This window comes from Adiantum capillus-veneris, chromosome 15 (genome assembly GCF_014529385.1).
Source record: "Adiantum capillus-veneris isolate H3 chromosome 15, ASM1452938v2, whole genome shotgun sequence".
Lineage (NCBI taxonomy): Eukaryota > Viridiplantae > Streptophyta > Polypodiopsida > Polypodiales > Pteridaceae > Adiantum > Adiantum capillus-veneris.
The window spans coordinates 16,753,147-16,776,503 of NC_140945.1; the positions used below are offsets into that span (position 1 = coordinate 16,753,147).

The following is a 23,357-nucleotide window of genomic DNA, read 5'->3' on the forward strand; positions in this document are numbered from 1 at the left end:
TCTATTTCTACAATCCTACAATCCTAAAGGCACTCAGCAAGCACGATTACTTCCAAGCTACCTCTACACAGCAAAAGACGACAATCTTAAGCTATACGGTTTCTAAAAGAAAGTATTGAACTCTAGGTGAACCTAGAGGAAGTTAAATGATAAATTCACAAGACGCTCATGTTTTTTCCCTAGTTTGGGTCTCTTTGATCCCCGGCAACGATACCAAATGTGGGACGCATGTCTAACCTCACCATCCTATCTTATTGCAGTATTAGCGAGAACCATGATTAAATTATCAATCCATGGGACGAAGTTGACTCGACTAGTGCATAGAGGCTACGAGAGGTTGTCAATCTCTTAAAAAACAACTAACAACTTGTATCTAACTCAAGTTATACTCAAGTGACTGAAATCACCAGAAGCCAATCGTTCATCGGTAAACAAATCACATCCATTATAGCATCAAATGACATCCAAACGTAACAAAACTTCTAGGAGATGTTTATAAAACTTAAGCACACATGCTTATGGTCTCAAACCCCACTTTAGGTCAAGTTCTAAAATTGCGATTATTAACAGCAGTGGATTTTTGACCTAGTCGTTTTCGACCAAGAATGCATCTAAATGCTTAACAATGATGCCCCAATACCCCGCCTATGCTTAGTTTTTTATTTGAAAGTGTAAATTCCTAGTTATGATGAAATTAGGCCGTGGGTCAGCGATGCTAAAAGCAACAAATTACTATGAACTGCTTACGTCAATGCCTAGAGCTCTTACCTACGGTTGAAATGCAACAAACGCGACTGCAACATGACAACCGGGGAGGGAGTAGCAAGCGAGAGAAGGAGAGGAGTGAGCGTCGTTAGCTCACGCTGTGTATTTCATTATCCAAAACTTACAAAAATTGGCTTTTATACCTTAGCCAAGGCTTTTGGGTGCTCAAAACTAATAATCTGGAGTTCTATCAAAGCTGGGTATTGATAGGTTGATACAATCTGGAAGCTTGTAGCCCCGGCTCATTAATCATAGAGTTTATATGAGAAAATAGGAAGGCACTTACAATATTCCCGATTTATCAAAATAATAAGTGTTTTACAAAGAGAACTCCAAAAAATGGTATCCGTGTTAGCTTGCTGCTAACAATTGAATACTTGGCTTTAGCACCAAAAACCTTCTCTAACTGTATCCAGGCAGTGCTGACAGATTGCATGTCATCCAGATAATGAATAAATTCATCTTCGAGAGATGTCAGAATAATACCTAAAGCTTGCTCGTCCTTGCATTGTTGCTCCGAAAATAATGCTCTCGTAACTGCATTGGATGTGCCTGATTTGTCGACTGATAACGGCTTGACGACGTTCCACAAATTTTTCCGCATCAGATATCCTTTTACTTTTGTTTGCTAGGGTGAAAGCTGGATCTATTGAACTTGTCAACTTTTGATGCCATATTCGATATGCAAAGGATAGCTTGGTCCTGTTTTCTATGCTTGCAAATAATGATCGTCGACCTTGGTTAATAGAATTTTCAATTGCCTCTTAACATATTACTGGATCCGTACCAAACTTTCTAGACTGCTTGGAAGAATCGGCAGAAATTGAATTGCATCCATAGCTGATTTGCAACCGCTTAAACTTGAACACTGAGCATTGAGCATCGAGCACATAACTCGGAGGGTGTGAATCCCTCTGGCTTAAGGGGCTTTAAGTTGGCCACTTTAATAAGGTGTGAACACAAAAGAAAAAACAACTCTCTCTATGTAGTAGTGCAAACATGAGATGATGAGCAAGATTGATGCACTCGCAGCGGGCTGAGGAGGCAGAAGTTGAAGGCGCTCAAGAGTTGAAAGATGGTCAGAAAGCCAAGGCAACCTGGTTGCGGTTGGGTTTGCTCTGTTTCATGTAGGTCAACAACACTGCTTCCTTTCTCTATAAGGGACCTCTCCCACGCGACTCTATGAACATCGAGGGCTGGATCTAATACCAGTTGATGGGAGAGCTATGGAGGATGGTGAAGCCTTGCAGCCATGGCGTGTAGGGAGAAGGTGCAAAAAACAGAGAACGAGAGAGAAGAGAGAGTTGATACCATACAAAAACTCGCAATGCTATTGTTATCTCATGTAAAACAAGCTTACAATATATATAACTAAACTCACCATGCACACTAAAAAAGTAACTGGGTCTTATCTGCATGCCTCAAGGGCGTGTTCCTGCGGGATTGACACTTGAAAACCTAACAAGGTGCACTCTAAAACTGGAACCTATAATGTTTGTGTAATATTGGCTAAGTCTGGGCGCCCAAATGTGAACGGAAAAGCCCATATAAAAGTCAATCTAAACCTAAAATAGGCCATTCTCTCATTTGTGCAATGCAAGAAGAGTGCTCTTGCTCCATCTCCTTCTCCGTCTCCTTTCTGTACTAGTGTGTGTGTGTGCTTGAGAGAGAGAGAGAGAGAGAGAGAGAGAGAGAGAGAGAGAGAGAGAGAGAGAGAGAGAGAGAGAGAGAGAGAGAGAGAGAGAGCATTGGGGTGGCACGACGACGGCAAGGCGGTTGAGCGCGATGCAGCGGCGGCTCCCTCTTCTTCGCGACGAGGAATTCTCCACGACAGCAAGCGTAGAGTAGTGAGTGGTGTGACCATTGTCATGTTTGAGCTTACTAGTTTAGGCTAGTTGCATGCTTGGAGCCATCTGTGGCTTGCACACAGTGTTAGGCAAGTCCCTTGCTTCGATATGTGCGGTAGAAGCCCACACTACTCCAGTGGGGAAACAAGTTTGAAATCAAGTCTTCATGATGCTGGTGATCTTGCCGATGTCACTCTTTATCAAATTGATGTTGGATGCCTTATTTATGTAGGCAATACGTGGTCAGATATTTAGTTTGCAGTCTCACAGGTTAGTAGATTTATGCATAGCCAAGTGTTTGAGCATTGGCACATTGTCAAGACAATTCTTTGCTACTTGAGTGGCACTTTACATCTTGGATTGTTTTATCCCAAGGGGGAATCATTGTCACTAGATTTACATGCTTTTTCAGACTCGAATTGGGCTGGTTGTTATGACACACGAGTGTCCACAAGTGGTTTCTATTTCATGCTTGACAGTTCATGCATATCGTGGTTGACCAAGAAGAAACCCATTGTGGCCACTTCCAATTGTGAAGCTGAGTATAGGGTAGTCTTCATAGTTATGGTTGAGTGTGTATGGCTCAGACCCCTTATGGTTGATTTGGGTGTTGGACATGACACTACCAACATCATCTACATTGATAGTCAGAGTGCATTACTAGTTGTGAGAGACCCAATTTTTCATGCTCACACAAAGCACATTGAGGTGCATTATCACTATGTGAGAGAGAGAGACACTTAGCAGGAGAGATCAACTTGGCTTATGTGCCAACACAAGACAACCTTGCAAATTTGTTCACAAAGGCATTTACTTGTGAAAAGTTCAAAGCTTTCCACAAAGCGTTGGGCTTACTCCCCTTTGTAAATTGATCATGTTCTCAAGCAGGTCACTTCCTTATACACTACGAGCTAGCTCTCGTTCACCGCAACACCTCCTAATGCAACTCAAGCATGCTCCAACACTTGTCCCTCTTGCCTTGCATGCTAGAACTCCCCCCCCCCACCCTCCCCCCCACAGCCTCTTTGGACTCATCTTGGCAAGTGGAAACACCACACACACTCACATACACTTATTTAAGTTTACACAAAGCAAGCATGTGCTGCTTTGGACATGTGGCCGAGTCAAGCTTAGTAAACAAAGACTAGAGTCAACTTAATAAATGAAGAGGGGCTGATCTAACCTTCGTCTTTAGATTTTTCCTTTCATTTAATATTACCCTTTAATTAATCAAGTCGGATGCAAGAGCTTTGTGCAAAACCTTGGAGGCTTATGAAGATAACCCATGGCTACAATCTACCTGCTAATTTAGAACCTACTAAAGTAGGGCAAACTTTGGCAAAATAAAACTCAATCTTTGAGATTTAAAACTTTCACCTCCTATGAAAAACCTTAGCACAATGCTTTGGAGGTGTCACCAAACTGCTCCCAAAACCTGCTAAATTTAGACTTGCTAAGTTTAGACATTTTGTGGCAAGTTATAATTTCACCCTAAGACTTTCTAGACTTCATATTTGGACTTTAAAGAGTTATTCTAATGACTTGAGCTTAGCACAATCACTTTCTATCTCTAGACTCCTATAATTTCTCTCGATCATCTCCTTTGTCATGTACCTTTTAAAAAGGCTGCTCGTGATACAATTTTCCTTCCTTGATTTGTACCTATGACTGAAATAACTAGTTAGCAATTACCTTGCTCTTTTATGGACTTTCCTCTTTTGGTCCTAAGCCTTGACATTGTTGGTCCATTAGCTTGTAATCAATTTCACCTGTTTTCTTTTTTTTCCCTTAGACCTAAGTGACCAATTTAAGTTGGAAATACTTTTAGAAGGTTAGAAATTGATATTCATGATATTACCTCTCCCTTGAAATCATAGTTGTCCTTGGCTATGGAGTGGAAAAATAAAGTTATAGTTAGTCATGTTACTTTGGGTAGAGGATCCCTTTTTACCTATCGACATTCTTTTGCAGTGGTGACTAACTCCACTTGGTGCTTGGAAGGCTTAGCTGTCGCAAGAATGTCTTTACTTAGCCCTAATCATCTTTCATAGTAGATTGGCAAGGTCTACTAGATGCTTGAGAAACTAAGCTACCGTAAGCGTGATTTATAGTATGCATATACTTAAAACTTATGAACATTTAAAAGAAACTTAAAGTCAAAACAAGACAAAATTCTTTATAAAATTCACTTTTCTCATACCCGATTCTTACCTTTGACAGGAGTCATTGTAAGTATTTACAAGGTTTACATTATCCTTTAGCTGGATGTCTTGCATCCACCTAGTATCTTGAAAATGACAATTCTTGAATTTGACAAGATCTCATCGGATAGTCTTACCATTTCTTTAAACCTTGTCTTTGTGTCGTAGGATGCTCTTTGGCTGCTGTTGCGGGAGCGACTCACACACCCATGAAGTGCATGCAAACACTACCTAGATCAACATAATGTCAATCGAGGACACATATGACACGATAGGCACACATAGGAAATCTCTTTAGCTTGTCAGGCTGAGACCATCCTACACATACAACACTCTGGAAGGCCAACTATACCACAATCAAGAACCTCACTGCTCTCAACTACACCACCTAGCCACATACACACATACGGAAGGTAACTCACCTAATCATGACAGATTCGTACGAAACTTAAGGAACACCATCCCCTCACTAGGATACACCTGTCCCTACGCTTCTACACTCAAAACCCTCACTCTAAACTCGTCTACAGAAAACGCGTAGGATGACAGAGCAGAATTTTGAAAGTGCCCGAAACTAAAATTTATGAGTACCAATGCGTAGCTTATGTCGCCATGATTCTATAGACTACTAGCACGCAAAAAACAGACATCGTTTGATACACTTACGGCCACAAATAGCTCGTAGATGCATTGGCGTGTGCGCTTCGTCTCGTGTGGAATGCTTGGCGTTGTCGCGTAGCTCTCCTCGAGCCTACAACAATGGTGCAGTCGGATCTCCAATGTGTTGAGCGAGCCGGGCGTAGCTAGAGGATAAAGCTCACACTCACTCTCTTTCTGTCTCACACACAGTAGACGGCAGTGCTAAAGTTTTGATTATGATTAAAGTCTCCTTCCTTTTACAAAATGACCTAGGTACCTTATATACTAAGGCTACCTTAGGTTTAACCAAAAATGGGGTTGAAAGGGTCAAATGGATTTGTATTTACAATCTGGAAGTTCCATTGCACCCCGGCTTCTGAAACTAGAATAACTACTCATTACAAATGACGTTTATAGCCATAATCCGCAGCATTTCATAACTCGCAAAAGATAAGACTTTGGTACGAAACTTGAGTTATGTTGTGTTGTTGACCTAGCGGTCAACAACTGCAAGCTCTCTTCTTGACCCTCAAACTCAGGTGGTTCTTTAATTACTAATTCTTTGGGTGGCTCGTCCTTATAAGGTTTCAAGAGGCTCACATGAAAAGCATTATGAATGAGCGAGGTACTTGTAACCTTAAATTAGAATCTGTAAAAATTTGAAATGGGCCATAATATCTTTTTGCTAACTTAGCATAATATTTATGGTGACCCGTTGGGTGTCCTTGTGTTCCCTTGCCCGTAGTGTGACTTAGGGGTGCTTTTGCAAACTTGAGCAATACCCAATCATTTTCTTTGAAGGTCAAGGCTCATCTATGCTTATCAACAACAACCTTTTGCTTCTGTTGTGTGATGGATATAGCTTCTTTGATCTTTCAAAAAGATTCTTAAGATCTCTTCTATACTCATCAACATCAAATATGTTCCAGAGTGTCTTGACTATCAATGGGATCTTGGGTCTTCCTTCAATTACCGTGAAGGGTGGCTATCCTATACAATGCATTTGGCAACATAGTTCAATATGTATGTCTTCATCGTTGGCCAATAAAATTACATCTCTACTCCCTTGAGAGTGGCTTGAATCCCTGTATGTCCCGCATAAGGTGAAACATGAGATTCATACGTAACCTTTTCATGTAAACTGTGTGTAATGCATAATCTATTTCCATAGAGAAGATAACCATCTTCCACATTGTTTGGTTCCTATTTATTCCCTAGTGCAATAGTAGACATTACATCTTTGAAGTCTGTATCCATAGCGTACTCATCTATAATAGAGGATGGATCATTGTGAGTAGCTATTGATATAGGATTCACTCTTGGACTTTGTGCAAGTACATCAGCCACTTGGTTGTGCTTTTACTAGGTATGTGAGCAATTTGAAAATTAAACTGTGAGAGAGTGTTTTCCCATCTCATTTTCTTATCACTTAATTTAGTTTGCATCAAAAAGTATCTAAGACTTTGGTGATCTGTGCACAAAATAAATGGAGTGCCTAGGAGATAATGCTTCCAAGCATCTAGAGCATGTAAGATAGCTAAAAGCTTTTTTTTCATATATGCCTAGATTCTTTTCTTGATCATCCGATCTCCTACTTTTATATGCTATGGCATGCCCTTCTTGAAGCAAAACAGCTCCAAGGCATTGTCCACAAGAATCACACTGGACCTCAAAAGGCTTTGAAAGGTCTAATAATATTAACACAAGTTGAGAGGTAAGCTTTGCCTTTAAATTTTCAAAAGCTTCATTCTCTTTTGTATTCCATACAAATTTAACATTCTTTTTAGTTAAATCATACAATGGGCTTGCTATGAACGAGAATTTTTCTATGAAGCGTCTATGGTATGTACACATTCCTTTAAAGCTTCTTAATTCGTGTAGACTCATTGGTATAGACTATTTTGGAGGGTCCATTCAAATCCTTGCTTGAGAGATAAAATGACCTAAATACTGAATCTCTTTCAAGAAAACTTCACTTTTCTCTTGATTAATGTAAAACATATTGTCTCTCAAAACTTGAAATATTACGTGAAGATGTTGCTTATGTTCCTCAATAGACTTTGAGTAGATGATAATGTTGTTGAAGAACACTTCTGTGAAGCTTCGATGAGGTCTAAAGAGCCTTTCCATCATTCCAGTAAAGATAGCCGGCACATTGGTAAGTTAAAAAGGGTGTACCAAGAATTCATATAGGCCAAAATTTGTTCAAAAGGCCATCTTATGAATATCTTTAGGCACTATCCTTATATGATGATAGACACTTTTGAGATCTATATTGTCCTAAAGTAAGTAGGAACACATGCATCTTTCTTAGACTCCTTGACAAAAACCATGTAACAAGAAAGAGAGTTTTTCATTGCTTTGTCAAAAGTTTGAGTATGTACCAGGGGTATAACGTTGCTCGCACTATTAACATCAAGTGCAACATCCTTGCCTCGATAGGAAAAGAAGACTTATATCTCTAAAAACTTCATAGTGGTTGTCGTGAGATCAAACCATGATACCCCTAGGATAACATCTTCATTCTTGAGTGGAGAGATGAATAATCTTCCTTATTAGCATAACTTTGCACATGGAGATTTAGCTTTCCAATCAGCGGAGTGAATGAGAACTCTTTCTCTTAGGACATGCCCGGGAAACATGACCTTGCTCTGCACACTTGTTATCTTTACGATAATTTTCAACCTCTTTACGAGAAAGTTTGTTTTTACCTTTGTAGCCCTTTTTTTCTGCCTTTCCTTCGTTGTTTTTGTTGTTAGCCTTGGGAGAATTTTGTGTCGTTGTTCTTCCCCTTTGGCTCAATTAATTCTTTGGCTTTTGTTGGCTTTGAGCCCTTCTTGGTCCCTTGTTGGAAATGAATCCTTGAAGAGACCATAGTATGATGTATGGCCTTTGTAATAGTTTAGGTCCTTGTGAGTTGACATACTCACTTATCTCCTCAAATAGGCCATCACATCGTTGTTGCTTTTGTTCCACAAAGTCTATCTTTTATTAGATTGTGGCTTTAAGATGTAACTCCCAAAACTTATCCACATACCAGACTGGTACGAGGCCATCTTCAAGCTTTGCCATTTCATGAGGACTTTGTCTTTGGAATCACTTGGAAGGAGTTTCTTTGTAATATAAATCCTCAAAGATTTCCAAGTGTTTGGAGCTTCACCTTGGCTATGTAGGCCGCATCAAATGGCTGGATAAAGGTCAATACTTTTTCGGTTGCTCCAAGGGTTCCATCATAGGTAAGAAAGCTCATGTTCTTTCCTTTCTCTTTGAATTTCTTCAAGTTACATGACCTCTTCCATACCACATAGATCCTCTATTTACCCCTTCTATTATCTCTCTTGGGTGGCAAGTCACTATCCTCCGTGTCAAAAAATGGTGATGATGATAAAGAGGAAGAGGAGGAAGAAGGCAAAGATGGTGACCGCTTTCTTTGCTTCCTCTTACTTGGATTTATTTCTGCCTTTTGATTAACATGGGAGGGAGTACTCGATAACTTTTTTTTTTTTTGGGAGGAGTAGGTGACCACCCTCTTCTTGGGGAAACATCACTTTAAGAGGTAGGTGGAGTATCACTTTCATAACTCTCCCTTGAAAGGTTAGGGTGCACTTCTTCTTCTCAAACAATTTGGCTTGGAGGTCCTTCTGATATCTCCCCTTCATTACCCAAAGAGATTCCTCTTTTGGAGTTCTCATTTGGAGGCCTTGTAGGAATTCTATCTTCTTGGGCACTTAGGGGAACTTGAGCTTGAAGATCTTGAATTTGGCTACCATCATCAAAAGCTATACCATGAGCCAAATTTAAGTTGTCAATATAAATTACATTCTCTTGATTATGTTGGGCCATGATTAAACTTCCTTATGTGTGTATGCTACCTCTTTCCTTAGCACTTCCAAGACTTTGGCTACCACTCCTCTTATCCCTTGAAAATTAGCACTTGAGTAACTACACCCATGGTTTAGAATATTGTTCATCACAAAGAGTAGTAGAATGGGTTTAACAGTGCAAGGTTGACATCGGTTCCTATTAAGCTTGCTAATAGATCAATAACAATTAAGCCGTAGGCAAGTCCCCAAAGACTCCATTATTAAGACCATAGTTCTTGATGGCGTCCCTCATAACCGATAGACAGGTATACCAACCAAGTTAATAAATCCCAATCCCACTTACCCTATTGCAATGATCAACTCCAACCTTTCATAGATTACTCAAGGACCTCTCTTCTTAGGCAAGAAAAGAGAAACCTCATCTCGGATACCAATGTCAACAGAGGATCTAATACTTAATTTTGAATTCAACAAAAATTAACGATGAAAGGAGAGAGTTTTCCTTTAAGAGAGAGATAGCAAGAAGAACATAGGTTTGTGTCAGACTGATTTATTTACACAAGTACACCTTAAAACCACTTTAACCATGCACATAATTCAAAGAGAATAACCAATTAAGATTGACAACTCGAGGAGGACCAGATTTGCTTGGAGCCGGTCCCCCCTCCAAAAGGACTTGAATTATAATCCTCTCAGAAGAGGGCTTTGCTACAATACATGTTTGTGCTCTTGCAGAGCCTTGCTTGAATATAAAAGATGGTGTATTCAAAATTCCATGGTAAAGTCCTCCTTCCCAAATTCTAAACACCCCAGCAGGGAGAAAGGAATTGTGGGGAAAGAGGAAGATGAAGGTGGAGAGAAGTATTTTTCAAGCAAGAGAATTGATATTCCATGTATACTTGCTCATGGGCAAGCTCTTAGCATAACTTAGTAATAGAATAGTAGATATGGACAAGAAAAAACTTTCATTGGCTTGGAATTGCATCCATAGCCAAGAGCTTGAGCATAGAGTCCCTCTCTAGAGCTCCCATGAGAGAGAGAGAGAGAGAGAGAGAGAGAGAGAGAGAGAGAGAGAGAGAGAGAGAGAGAGATCTTGCATTCCCAATCTTGGGTACTTGAGATTGTGTGTGCAAGGAGAAAGAGCCTAAAAAATGCAATGAGCCCTCATATAGCTATGTAAGGTGTTAGGGTAAAGACGCTCCACCTTTTGCCCGGGCCAGACGTCTGATGTCCGCTCCCCTGCCCACATGTGTATATGCCCTTATTCATTATACATATATGAAAAAGGAGCATCTCACTCATTAGTTCTTGAGGCTGCTCCACCCACACATGGTTTCATGCTCTTTCCCTTTTCGACATACACTGCACCGCGCATGCATGCACGCATCCGTGCACACACGCACTCACACAAGGGTGCAACTAGTCTTAAGCTAGAATGCTTCACACTTGACCAATGAGGTGGGAACACCTCCTAATGCAACGCAAGCATGCTCCAACACTTGTCCCTCTTGCCTTGCATGACCCCCCCCCCCCTCTTGGGACTCATCTTGGCAAGTGGAAACGCCACACACACACACATACTTGTTGAAGTTCACACAAAGCAAGCATGTGCTACCTTGGACATGTGGCCAAGTCAAGCTTAGTAAACAAAGACTAGAGTCAACTTACTTGATGAGGAAGGGCTGATCTAACCTTAGTATTTATATTTTTCCTTTCATTTTATAAAACCATAATCTTACCTTTTAATTTATTAAGCCAGGTGCAAGACCTTTTCACAAACCTTGGAGACTTATGAAGCTGACTCGGGGCTACAATCTACCTGCAAATGGACTTGTTAAATTCGGATAAACTTTGGCAAAATAAAACTCACCCTTTGGGATTTAAAACTAACTTTTACTTCCTATGCAAAACCTTAACACAATGCTTTGGAGGTGCTGCCAAACTGCTCCCAAAACTTGCTAAGTTTAGACATTTTGTGGCAAGTTAGAATTTCACACTAAGGCTTCCCAGACTTCATACTTAGAGTATAAAGAGTTATTCTAATGACTTGAGCTTAGTGCAATCACTTTCTATCTTTAGACTCCTATAATTGCGTTTGATCATCTCCTTTGTCCTGTATCTTTGACCAAGGCTGCCCGGGATACAATTATTCTTCCTTGATTTGTACGTATGACCGAGATAACTAGTTGGCAATTACCCTTGCTCTTTTATGGACTTTCCTTTTGTGGTCCTAAGCCTTCACCGGGTTGGTCCATTAGCACTTAATCAATTTCACTTGTTCTCTTTTTATTTTCCCTAGACTTATGTGGCCAATTTAAGTTGGAAAATACTTATAGAAGGCTAGAAATTAATATTCATGACAACTAAAGCATAAGCTAAATAGCCAAAGACATGCATATGATCAATAAATGGCTTCTTATCATGCCATGCTTCATAAGGAGTTATAGACTACAAAGCTTTTGTTGGACACCTGTTAAGTACGTAAATAACTCACATGATGGCCTCAAGCCAAAACAAATGTGGAAAAGCTCGATTCTTGACCATACATCGTGCCATCTCTGTAAGCGTCCTGTTTTTCCTTTCAGCAACACCATTTTTCTTAGGTGTATATGGCAATGTACATTGGTGTTTTATCCCACGATTAGCCAAAAATGTATTAAACTCATGAGATATATACTCCCCTTCTCGATTTAAACGGAGGGTATCCATAGTTCATTTCGAGACATTTTCACCCATAGCCAAAAATTGCTTGAAGCACATGAAAACTTTGAACTTAGCTTTAAGTGGATACACCCATGCATGCCTAGAGTAATCATGAATGAAAGTCACAAAGTATAGGTAATTGCCTAAGGACGGAGATTGCATAGGCCCACAAACATCACTATGCACAAGTTGCAATCTGCATGTAGCCCTTACCGAACCATGCTTTGGAAATTTCAAACATTGCATCTTACCCAAAATACAACCTTCATAAGCATACTTTGAAGATGCTTCAAGAGGCGGCCAAGAAGCAATCATATCAAATTTCTATAAACGTAGCAAATTGGCAAAATTCAGATGCCCAAAAGGTGCACGCCAAAGTTTTGCACCTAAATCTGCTTTTGAATCCACAAATACATTTGCAAAATTTGGCCCACACTTGTCATATAAAGTGAGCTTATACAACCCATGACACAAAATGCCATATGCAACTATTTCATCACCAAAAGTGAGATCATGAACTGAACATCTGTCATCCAAAAATTTGACAACAAGACCAAGTCTTGCAATTGCAGATATAGATGAAAGGTTCTTCTTGATCCCAGGTACATTAATTGCATCAACAAGTGTGAAAGAATTTCCATTCGCAGCAAAGAACACGTATTTTCCAACTCCTTTTGACCAGATAAGTGGTATTGGGTGGCACAAGTGACTTTATTCCCATGAGGGACAGACTCAAGAGAGGTAGACAAGTCATGATGTGAAGTAAGGTGTTTTGTAGCATCACTATTGAAGTACCACACATGTGAATCTGCAGCAACTGACATACATGCATCATGGACAAAAGGATCATAAGTGCACTCTACACTAAATGCCCATTCTGCATCTACATTAGCATCACAATCTCCTTTCACAGAAGATGCCACAAAAATTACACTTGTAGTGGAGCCAACCTCTTTCTTCTTGGCCTCTTTTGACTTCAATTTAGGACACTGTTTTATCAAGTGATCATTAGCCTTGCAATAATGGAAATGCATCTTCTTGTTTCCTTTTTCATTAGAATTCCTAGAGAGGTGCTACCAGCAAAAGCATTAGGAACATGTGATTTGCTACTCACCAAAGAACCATTAGAAGTGGCTACATTGCTGTTACCACCTTTTCTTTGAGCATCGGCAAAATCTTGTTCAACTGCATGCCTTTTAGCCCTCTTCTTCCTTGAAAGTGACTCTTGCAATAGCAATGTGCATAATGCATCAAAATTGACAGCTTGAGGGTTTCCTTGGTTCATAAGTCTCCAAGTACGAGCAAAAGTCTGATAAGAATCTTGCAATGCATCAAGAACTGTCTGCACAAGTGAACTGTCAGAAATGACTTTGCCTGCATAAATGAGCTGCTCATTAATATCCTTGATACTAGCAAGGAAAGAGTCCATGTCATCTTTCTCATGTATACTCTTCGACTTCATCTCTTTATGCAGCAATGCAATTTTAGCCTAATCGCGACTTGCATAAAGACCAGACAGAATATCCCAAGCCTGTTTTGCTGATTTAGCTGAGCGAATGTGAGGAGTAATAGTACGCTTAGCAGATAATGCGATCAACACATCTCTAATGTCCCAACAAGATTGATCAACCGTAGGCAAAACAACTCTAGTGGCAACATACCTGTCCCACCAGAACCTGCACCATCCACAGTAGAGCCTGTATGTACGGAAGGTGGACGTACATCAATGCCTTGTACAACATTGCAAACTCCCTTTGACACAAGAACATGTTGTATCATGTAAGCCCACATTGGGTAATTGTCCCAATTTAATTTATTCCCAACAACAAACATGAAAACATCTATGTTGTTGTTAGCCATGGCGAGTGATTGCACTTGATGTGAAAATTGCCTGGAAGTAGGAAAAATGAAGTACGACCAACACGTGCTATACAAACACAACCCAAAGACGAATGTAAGGAACCAGTTCTGCAAAAAATTGCACTGACGCTCACCAAAGCTCACCCAAATCAAAGAAAGTGAGCAGACGTGTGCTAGCAACTTTGGCGACTATGCTCGGGAGGACGCAACGTGCTTTGGTACCTATTGTTGGAATTAGAGTTGCAGGGAAACACACACAACTTTGAGAAGATGAAGAAGCTCAAGGCACACAACAGAGAGTATATTGCTTAGTGCACAATGGAAAGATAAGTTAGCCCTAGAATATTGGGTGTATATACAATGCACGAGGGAAAAAACCTCCTAGTGAGGAAAAAAATTCCGCAACGGTCCTCAGTGTGTTCACACACATTACTACCTCATATATGGTAACAATAAAAACCTTTCGTCCCACTCCTAAGTGCAACAAGCTCAACCATGGGTGCACTGCTCACCACTTGACAACTCCAGCTTGACAACATTGCAAGATCCGTTATCTGCATCCAAATCCCCATGTCTATACATTTACTTTCCAAACATAAATCCTACGGGGTAGGGCACGTATTTCCTTTCTTATATTTTTTGGAGAGAACACAATGCCAGCTCTCCGCCATGCTTTTGTATGGAACTTCTGCATGCCGTGCACTGTATCCTAAGCAATTTCACTCTATGATGCTTCATTATAAAACAAAATGTTTAACTATTCACATTGCTTTTATGTAGCTTGACTGAAACATTATCTTCCAATTTGCACAATTGGACAACACCCATACACGATTACTAGTTCAGTAGCGCAGTTTAATTTTTATACTCTATTGATGATTTCTATATTTTTTGAGTTTGTTAATGCATCTTTAAGTTTAGTTTAGCTATATGTTTTACTTACTAGTGCATGCTCAATCTAGATCTTCATATCTATATATCAAATAGACACGCACTAGGTTTGGCAATTCAACTTATGTATTGTAGTACTTAATGCACTATGTACATGTTTACTTTATTTCTAGGTGGTTGATGTGAATCTACATATGTCCTTGTTTGGCAATGCATATTATATATCGCAGCCTAACGTTTTCCTCTACATAACCGTTCTGTAGCAAGAGGACAACCCTTTATCTTGGATAGCGTTTTCCTCCTTAGATATGTTTTGCACGAGGTTCTGTGATTGACAACCAAGACTCCTTGTTGCTCTCTCTGATTGTGACAATTCTCTCTCTCTCTCTCTCTCTCTCTCTCTCTCTCTCTCTCTCTCTCTCTCTGGGGTTCTATAGCAATGCCACCAAGCAAGACTAGTTCTTTTTTTTGGTATTATCGAGACATACATACTAATATGCTGCTCTCCTATATTCACTACCTACATAGTGCATAGACACACTATAAAGAGAAGGGAAAAAAAGCAAAAGACATATGTTTCAATGTACACTCGATCATCTCGTTATATGGACACAACAAGTCTATTGACTTTATGTTTTTTTTTAATAGCAATACTCACTCAACTATAGCACGTATCAATGGGCAATGACAAAGCACGTAGATTTGCAACAATATTAGCTGAGCAGGACGAAAACACACACACACACACACACACACACACACACACACACACACACAGAGAGAGAGAGAGAGAGAGAGAGAGACTTTAAAGAGAAGAAAATGCTAAGGAAAAATAAAGGAGAAGAGAAACACCTCTTTATATGGACACAAAAGGTCTTTTGACTTTCCACCTTCATACGGTTTTTGACTTTCCGCCTTCATATGTCTTTTCATTTCCTAAACTCACCCTTCCCTTATGCACTTAATATGTTTTGAAAGAATTTTTGTTTTTTTGAGATTGGGAGACCTAATGAGTTGAATTAAATTAATAAGGGACCATACATGCTCCTTGCTCAAAATAAGCCAAGGAGTCCAAAAAATATATATCATTTGACCATAACCATCACAAACAGTACATGAGGGATTTACAGGGAGCCCTCCAACCCAGTACAAAAGAAATCCATCACCTCGAGCAATACATCATACCTAAAAGCCAAAAAAAAACATCCTAAGGGTGCCACAGAACCCACAAGACCTGCCACTTCTAGTGGGGATCCCCCTCAAGAGAGCTTGGAGCAAACTCAGCAGTAGCCGAGGAAGGAGCAAATAAAGCCGCAACAGGGGGGAGGCTCCAACCTCCATCACCTCGCAAATGAGACCGGCCCGCCACCATGGAATATTCGACCATCAATCGGAACCAGTGGCACGCCACCTAATGAAACCAAACGACTCGAATGATGCTGACGGTTTCCACAGAACAGGGCAGCCCTACCACATCCGTCCCACTCTCCCACCAGCAAATCCAGGTCACCGACGGGCTCGTAAAAACCCTATGCAGACGAACATGTTGCAGAAGAACTCGAAAGTACCTGGCGGCCCTTTGCCCTCCCCAAGAGGAGGCATGAGGGGCGACGTCTCTCGGTCTTCCAAAAATGGTGGGTCGCCAGCAAAGGAGGAGCTCAGACGAGGAATAGGCACTGCCCGACACATCACCCCAGATGAGTCGTGTCCCGCCAGCACACACTGCACTCCCCTGCCAAACTCGCCCTCCTTCAACACCTCCCTTGAGCATCCGGCTCGGAGGCCTTGCAGGCAGCTAGAAGGGAGCGCGGCCGCTCCAGCAGAAACCCTAGCTTGTTAGTTTCTATCCTCTATGGTCTTTTCATTTCTTAAGCTCACTCTTCACTTATGCACTTAGCCGATTTTAAATTGTTAAAACTAGTTTGGGTAGAAACTTGCGCGACCGCTACCTAGAGAGGGAGAGACACAGGTTTCTAGCAGAGTCGACGAGCTTGTCTGAGGCGAAGGCGATGGCAGCGCCGGACCAGACGAGGGAGCCGTGCCCTGATAGGATCCTGGACGACGTTGGTGGCGCTTTCGGCATGGGCGCTGTTGGAGGCTCCGCCTTTCATTTCATCAAGGGCAGCAAGAATTCTCCCAAAGGCGAGCGCCTCTTTGGTGGCTTCCAGGCCGTTCGCATGAATGCTCCCCGTGTCGGCGGTAGCTTTGCAGTCTGGGGTGGCATCTTCTCCACCTTTGATTGCACTGCTGTTTACCTCCGCCAGAAAGAAGACCCTTGGAACTCCATCTTTGCAGGTGCGGCGACTGGTGGGTTCCTCCAATTGCGTCATGGAGCACGCTCTGCTACGCGCTCGGCCATCTTCGGTGGTGTCTTGCTTGCTCTCATTGAAGGTGCTGGTCTTATGATCAACCGAATGCTTGCGAACATGGCACAGCCGCCCCCTCCTCCAATTGAGCAACCCATGGGCTTACCTGCAGGCATATCATATGCGGGCATACCATCTGGGCAAGATCTTGGCAACCCAAATGTGAGTGCAACCCTGAAGCCCTCTTCTACTGAAGATTCTGATCAGAAATCATGGCTAGGAGGGTTTTTCAGCAGTAAGAAAGATGATGCCTCTGCTCCGGTTCCGTCGTTTGAAACATCCTCATCAAGTTTTCCCACCTCTACTTTGCCACCAAGCATGAGTACAGGGGAAGTCTCGTCACCATCACAATCGACGGCTGATAATCGAACAGGACGGGGCTCGTGGATGGGTGGCTTCTTTGGAAAAAAGAAAGAGGAGCAAACCACGACCTCTTCGACTTCAACAGGAGAGACTCTGAGCTCATTTGAGACCGCATCGGGCCCTCCGGTGCCCTCGTTTGATTACAAGTGAGTGTGAAGCATGCGAACGAGTTTGCGGGATGAAGAACTGATCTGTATAATTTCAAGGTGAGGATCTTTGCTTTGGGCTGTTACTGCACAGAGCCCTTGATATGTGCACTTGTTACATACTGCAAACAAACTCTTTCTGAGTATGGAGTAACTTAAAAATGCTCGTGCGCGCAATGCTATGATGTGCCGTCAAGAGGGAATGTTTATCTGCCAATCAGCCTTGCCATCGTATTTGGCAAGGCAGCGAAGCTGCAAGAGATGCTTTGCATAATGGATTTAACAGGTTACATTCATCTGTTCCAATATCTGTTTTTCTGTTTTTCTTTTATGCATGTATACGTGGATGTTAGTTTATATGAGCTTTAATGTGATTTTACATATCAATGTCAGTTTACTCTGTTGATTGACCATATCAATACATTTTTCAGTCCAAGCAGCTGATACAGTGGCACGATTGTTGCATTGCTTCATTGAATTTCAGATGTCTATAACTTTGCTTTCGACCAGCTGCTTTCAGCAGGTGATAATTACAAGGCGACCACATCCTCGTCGTTCTTTAAGCAACAAGTAACGGGTGGTTACTAAAAGGCTTTATCATTGTGAACCTGTACCTTTATATTCTAGTGTTGGGGTTTTGAGTTTTCCTTGCATTTATTGAAGTGATTGTCTTTAATGTACAGTATTAAAGTTTCATCCTAGTATGATACTTTCATTTATTTTGCCTATTTAGTGTCACTAGGGATGGCTGTTTTGTTTTGAAACAAGTAAGGTAATTATGTGAAGCCGTGCTTCAGGTTGATTTTGTCAAGTGTTTTAGCCTTTCCTTCACTTCATAAGTTCATACACTTTGATGTCAGGAAGGTATATGTTATGTTTGTGAATACATGCATTGTGCATTTGTTTGGACTTGCATCTAATCTTCCCCAATTGTATTGATAGTGTAGCTTTATTAGTATCAATGCGTAGTTGATACTTATAAAGCTAGTCATCCTTCAACACAAGAGGTGAGGTATTGTAAGTCATGGACAATAATCTGTGATTATATATATATATATATATATATATATATATATATATATATATATATACACACACACACACACACATCTGTACATATACATATATACATCTGTATATGTACACACACACACACACACACCCACACACCCACATATATATGTGTGTGTGTATGTACATATACATATGTATATATATTATATATATATCAGCATCTATAACAAGCATGACTGCACCAACAATAGGTACATCTACACCAATAGAAAAGCAATCACCAAAATCATCTTTGAGTCAAGACGAGTCTTATATAGAAGCTCCTTATCGATCCTTTGTACACTTAATGTATTTCCTTTGTATCCCCTTTTATTGTATAATACATTCCTTTCGCTTGTAATTTTTGTGTGTGCGTATCGTGTGTGTGTGTGTGTGTGTGTGTATATATATATATATAGATAGATAGATAGATAGATAGAGAGAGAGAGAGAGAGAGAGAGAGAGAAGTAAGTGGATTTTGAATTAAAGAAAGCAGCAAATATATACAAGATCCCTCATGTAGGGGGAGGGGTGGCCCCATTCAACATTGGATACTAATATCTAGTTCTACGCACATTGTTGGGCACATATGGCGTTAGGGGGACGTTAGAACAAGATTTCAACATTAGATATTGATATCTTGTTCTACACACACTGTTGGGCACATATGACGCTAGGGGAATGTCCTAGTATTTAGTCGATACTATCCATGATGGAGTTCATGGTTAAATTGTCTTGTGGATGACTCACTTTCCTTTAAACGTGAATTTGGGGTGATCTTGGATTCCTCTAGGCATATGACCTTGTTGTTCGCATGTATATGTTTGAATTATCTACAGAAATGCACAGTCATAGTGAGTTATGGTATTTTCATGCGTAAGGAGTACTATGCAATCTGTTGTATTTTGGTGGAGTCAGGGAAGGTAACATGGATTTTCCAATTGCCTATGCGAGCCAAGTCGGGAGTAGAGATCCAATGGTTGCCCTTATTTGAGGAGATGTTTGCCCACGGTTGCAGGCTAAAAATTGCCATCTAATTCACCTTCTTCTATACACCTGTGACATGGTATTAGAACCAAGGTCTGCTCTTGGGCTAGATTGAATTAAGATGAGAAAAATCACACAACCACAAAGAGGAAAGGCTTGTCTATGATATACTTGGGTAGGAAATTTAAACGTTATTTGAGAAAGAGACAAAAGAAGCCGGCGGAAGGTCAATACGTGCAGTACCCACAATATCAGCTTCCGGCCAGTGTTTTTCTCAAGCATCCTCAGTGTTTTTGGATCATCCCATCAACGTTTTAAAACTCAGACATCAGCGTTTCAAGCCCCTAGTACTATCGTTTTCAGCACTTAGCCCGTTGCAGATTCTCGCCGCAACACCACCGGCATTTTTCGATTTCAGCCATAGCAGATCACTTGTTTTTAATTTTTAGCCTTAGCCTCGTCATCGTCGTCATCATCATCATAGTCGTCGTCGACGTAGTACCCCAACATTTAGCATCCCTTGCGTTTTGGCTTGGCCCGTGCCTAGCTCAATGTAACGATCATTAGGACCTCCGTGTTCTTAGCACCCAAGTACCTTCAATATCCAAAGTACCCCGCAATATCAAGTACCAAGCACCAGCAATACCAAGTACTTGCAATACCCAGTCCTTAGCCTCACATTATCAAGCATATCCAACTGTACCCATTAATTACTCATCAATACCCAACATTCGAAGCATTAAGTACCATTTAGTATCTCAACATCTCATCATTTAGCATCATTGTATCATCATTTTTGTGCAATCTATGAAACAAGTACTTACTTTGGCAACAGAGCAAGGGGGCTCTTCAGGGTGGTTGGGACCTGACATGCCATGTCGTCTCTTTCTCTCTCTTTGCGTCTCTCTCTTTCATTCAGTTCATTCAATTCTTTCAAGTGAAGTAAAGTAACCTTGTGTTTGTGCTGAATACTAGATCTGAGCTAAATCCTTAAACACTTTTGCTGCACGTGACACTAGGGTACAAACCTTGTCAACAAAAGCGTAGAAACTCTCCAACTTCATTCGTTTTATATTACATCTCTCATGCCATTGCATATAGAGCCTTGATTCATTTAAGGTGTACATAAGGAATTTGTTTTTTCAGCTTCGTCGAACCCTAGGAGTAGAGGTGTCTCGCTTCAGATTCGGCAGTTGTGCGGGAGCAGGGGGGCTTATAGGCGGATTGTCTGGGGGAGGTGGGGTATTCTTCTTTTAAGGGGCCTCCGAGTAGGAGACGCTAGCTAGCCTGTACCCATCGTCCATGACAGCTTTGATGACCGTCTATTTTTACACATGTAATGCCTCCACGGCGGCTGGATCTCTTTGGTGGTTGCGGGTTTGCTCCAGATGGGGTTGTGGTGCTTGTGGTGGTGGCATTCTCTTGGTGGTACTGCAGAGAAGAAGGGTTTGGCTCCCTTGAAGCTACGTTTCCGTTTGTGGGCTCGCTACGGCACTGTGGTCTTGCAGGTCATGGTGTGGAACGGAGGGTTGGTGACGGGATCTGGAGGTGCTCTGTTTCAGAGTTGGTAGGTTTTCTTGGTGGAAGGCTTCTCTTCCAGTGGGTAGGGTTCGGATTGGCTTGTCAGCCTTCGGTTCGGCGGTTCTTTTTGGTGAATGGTCCCTGAGCGGCCAGTGATGGAGCTTCAGGCTCCCCCCCTTCTTGCGGCATGCGGTTATCCGGCTTCCCCAATGGCGGTCTTTTGTGTGTGCTGTTCTACTCGGTGACAGAGGGTCGATGTCTAGTGGCAATCACATAGGAGTTGCTTCTTCTATTGATGGTGATTCCCTTCTCAGTTAGTTTGCTTTGCTTTCTTAGTTTCAAGGTGGTTCCCCTTTCAGTCGATGTATTTGATGTATGGTATGAGTATTTGGAATTATGGTTGATGCCATGGCTCGGTGCGAACATTGCTAGCTATGTAATTTTTTTTTGTTCTTAATTCATCAATCACACTCACATTTTGTGAGTTTTGCAAAAAAGAAAAGGTGCATAAGGCACTTCTCAATTTTCCTTCCCATACACTGCCCACTTCCATGAACCTTATGATGGTGTTGAGACATACACATAGCATTAATAGAAAGAGAAAGCACACAAGCAAGAATAGGCACAACCAATCAAAGGCTAGGAAGTAAAACAATTCAAGGTAAAAAGGAGGATTAAAGATGAAGCCAAGAATACAGAAAAGGGCATAAATTTTTGTTAGGATATAGGACATAGCTAAATAGATATTTGAGTAGCTTACTTAATGGAGAGAGACAAATTTTTACATGAGAGATTTTAGAGAGAGAGAGAGAGAGAGAGAGAGAGAGAGAGAGAGAGAGGACATGTGATATACGTGGTTCACCCAATGTGGGCTACATCCACGCGAAAGCAGCCACTCAATGGCTTTAGTACTTCAAACAAGAAGTAGGTTACAAAGAGATTATACTCTTAATAGAGCTCCCGCCTTGCTTCACTCTCACCACCCCACACCCACCCTGTTGCATCAAATTCACACTCTAAAATGTGTGTAGAAAAGGCCTCCTTTTATAGGCCAAAAGGGTTGCCCTCTCATGAGAGGTAGCCATGTGTAATCGCCCCTGTGTAGACAAGTTTGAGTTGAATTCTCCCAGTGGCCGCCCTTGAAAAGACAAGTCCAATTTGAAACCGGCCACCGACCAACCGATCGATCGTTTTTCGATCACTTTTTGGCTGCCGTCCGACCATAATATTTCGACGAAGCCTTGCCGTGAAAATTTTGGTTTCCAGCGAATGATTTTTCTTCACGCATGATGGCTTCTCCTCATAACGGGGGCCTTACAAATGTGCGTTTTTAATACAGAAATTACAAGGGGCAAACCAGGCTCCATACTTAACAATCTCCCACTTGGAGACTGATCTCCAAACCAAACCTGTGATTGCTTTCCATCCTGGCTTCTTATCCTTGAATGCGGATTGAAGATGAGAAAAAGCTCAACTTCTCCTTGTTGACTACCTTTGTAAACATATCTGCAAGATTTTCACTTGTATGTACCTTTTCTAACTTTAGCTGTCCCTCTTCCAAAAGAGTGCGTATAAAGTGATATCTCATCTCAATGTGCTTTATCCTTGAATGAAAGCCTGAGCTTTTTGCAAGATGGATAGTACTTTGGCTATCACTATACAAGACACAATAGTCTTATTTGAATCCAAGCTCTTCTAAGAATCTGTGAAGCCACATAATTTCTTTGCTTGCCTTTGTCATTGCTACATACTCTGCTTCTGTGGTAGAAAGTGAGATCACTTTCTGTAATTTTGAAGCCCAGCTTATTGCTGTGCCTCCAACTATCCAGTCGTACTCCTTTGAGTATCTTTGTCACCTGCCATATCTACATCAGCATACCCTTGAAGAAAAATATCAGTTCCTCCAAAATACAAAGCATTTGTTGTTGTCCCTTTCAGATACCTAAGTATCCACTTCACAGCTTGCCAGTGTTCTTTACCAGGGTTGTCCATACACCTACTTACCCACTGCATGTGTGATGTCACCATAGCATACATAAGAGAACCTACGGCTACAACATATGGAACTTTAGACGTATAGGCGATCTTCTCTTGTGTCTTTGGACACATATCCTTGGTTAGTTTAAAGTGACTAGCCAAAGGTGTAGAAACCGGTTTTGCATCTTGCATTGCGAACCTTTCTAGTACCTTC

At 41.2% G+C, this 23,357-nt stretch overlaps 2 protein-coding genes and 1 pseudogene across 2 annotated transcripts; all 3 read left to right on the top strand.

Annotated features, from left to right (window-relative positions):
* Positions 1 to 16,144: 16,144 nt before the first annotated feature.
* LOC147440330 (uncharacterized) lies at positions 16,145 to 16,632 on the top strand. Its single transcript, XM_086530114.1, has one exon. It carries the CDS (start codon positions 16,145 to 16,147, stop codon positions 16,568 to 16,570), a length of 426 nt encoding a protein of 141 aa, XP_086386240.1. The 3' UTR covers positions 16,571 to 16,632.
* A 12-nt stretch (positions 16,633 to 16,644) lies between these two features.
* LOC147440331 (mitochondrial import inner membrane translocase subunit TIM17-1 pseudogene) lies at positions 16,645 to 17,953 on the top strand (annotated as a pseudogene).
* Positions 17,954 to 20,984: 3,031 nt separating this feature from the next.
* Positions 20,985 to 21,311, top strand: LOC147440332 (uncharacterized). The gene has a single exon (XM_086483805.1). It carries the CDS (start codon positions 20,985 to 20,987, stop codon positions 21,309 to 21,311), a length of 327 nt encoding a protein of 108 aa, XP_086339931.1.
* The last annotated feature ends 2,046 nt before the right edge of the window (positions 21,312 to 23,357 follow it).

What these genes read in the sequence shown, in the direction of transcription:
- LOC147440330 (XM_086530114.1), top strand. Translation starts at nt 16,145, where the DNA reads ATGAAACCAAACGACTCGAATGATGCTGACGGTTTCCACAGAACAGGG.
- LOC147440332 (XM_086483805.1), top strand. Translation starts at nt 20,985, where the DNA reads ATGCCTCCACGGCGGCTGGATCTCTTTGGTGGTTGCGGGTTTGCTCCA.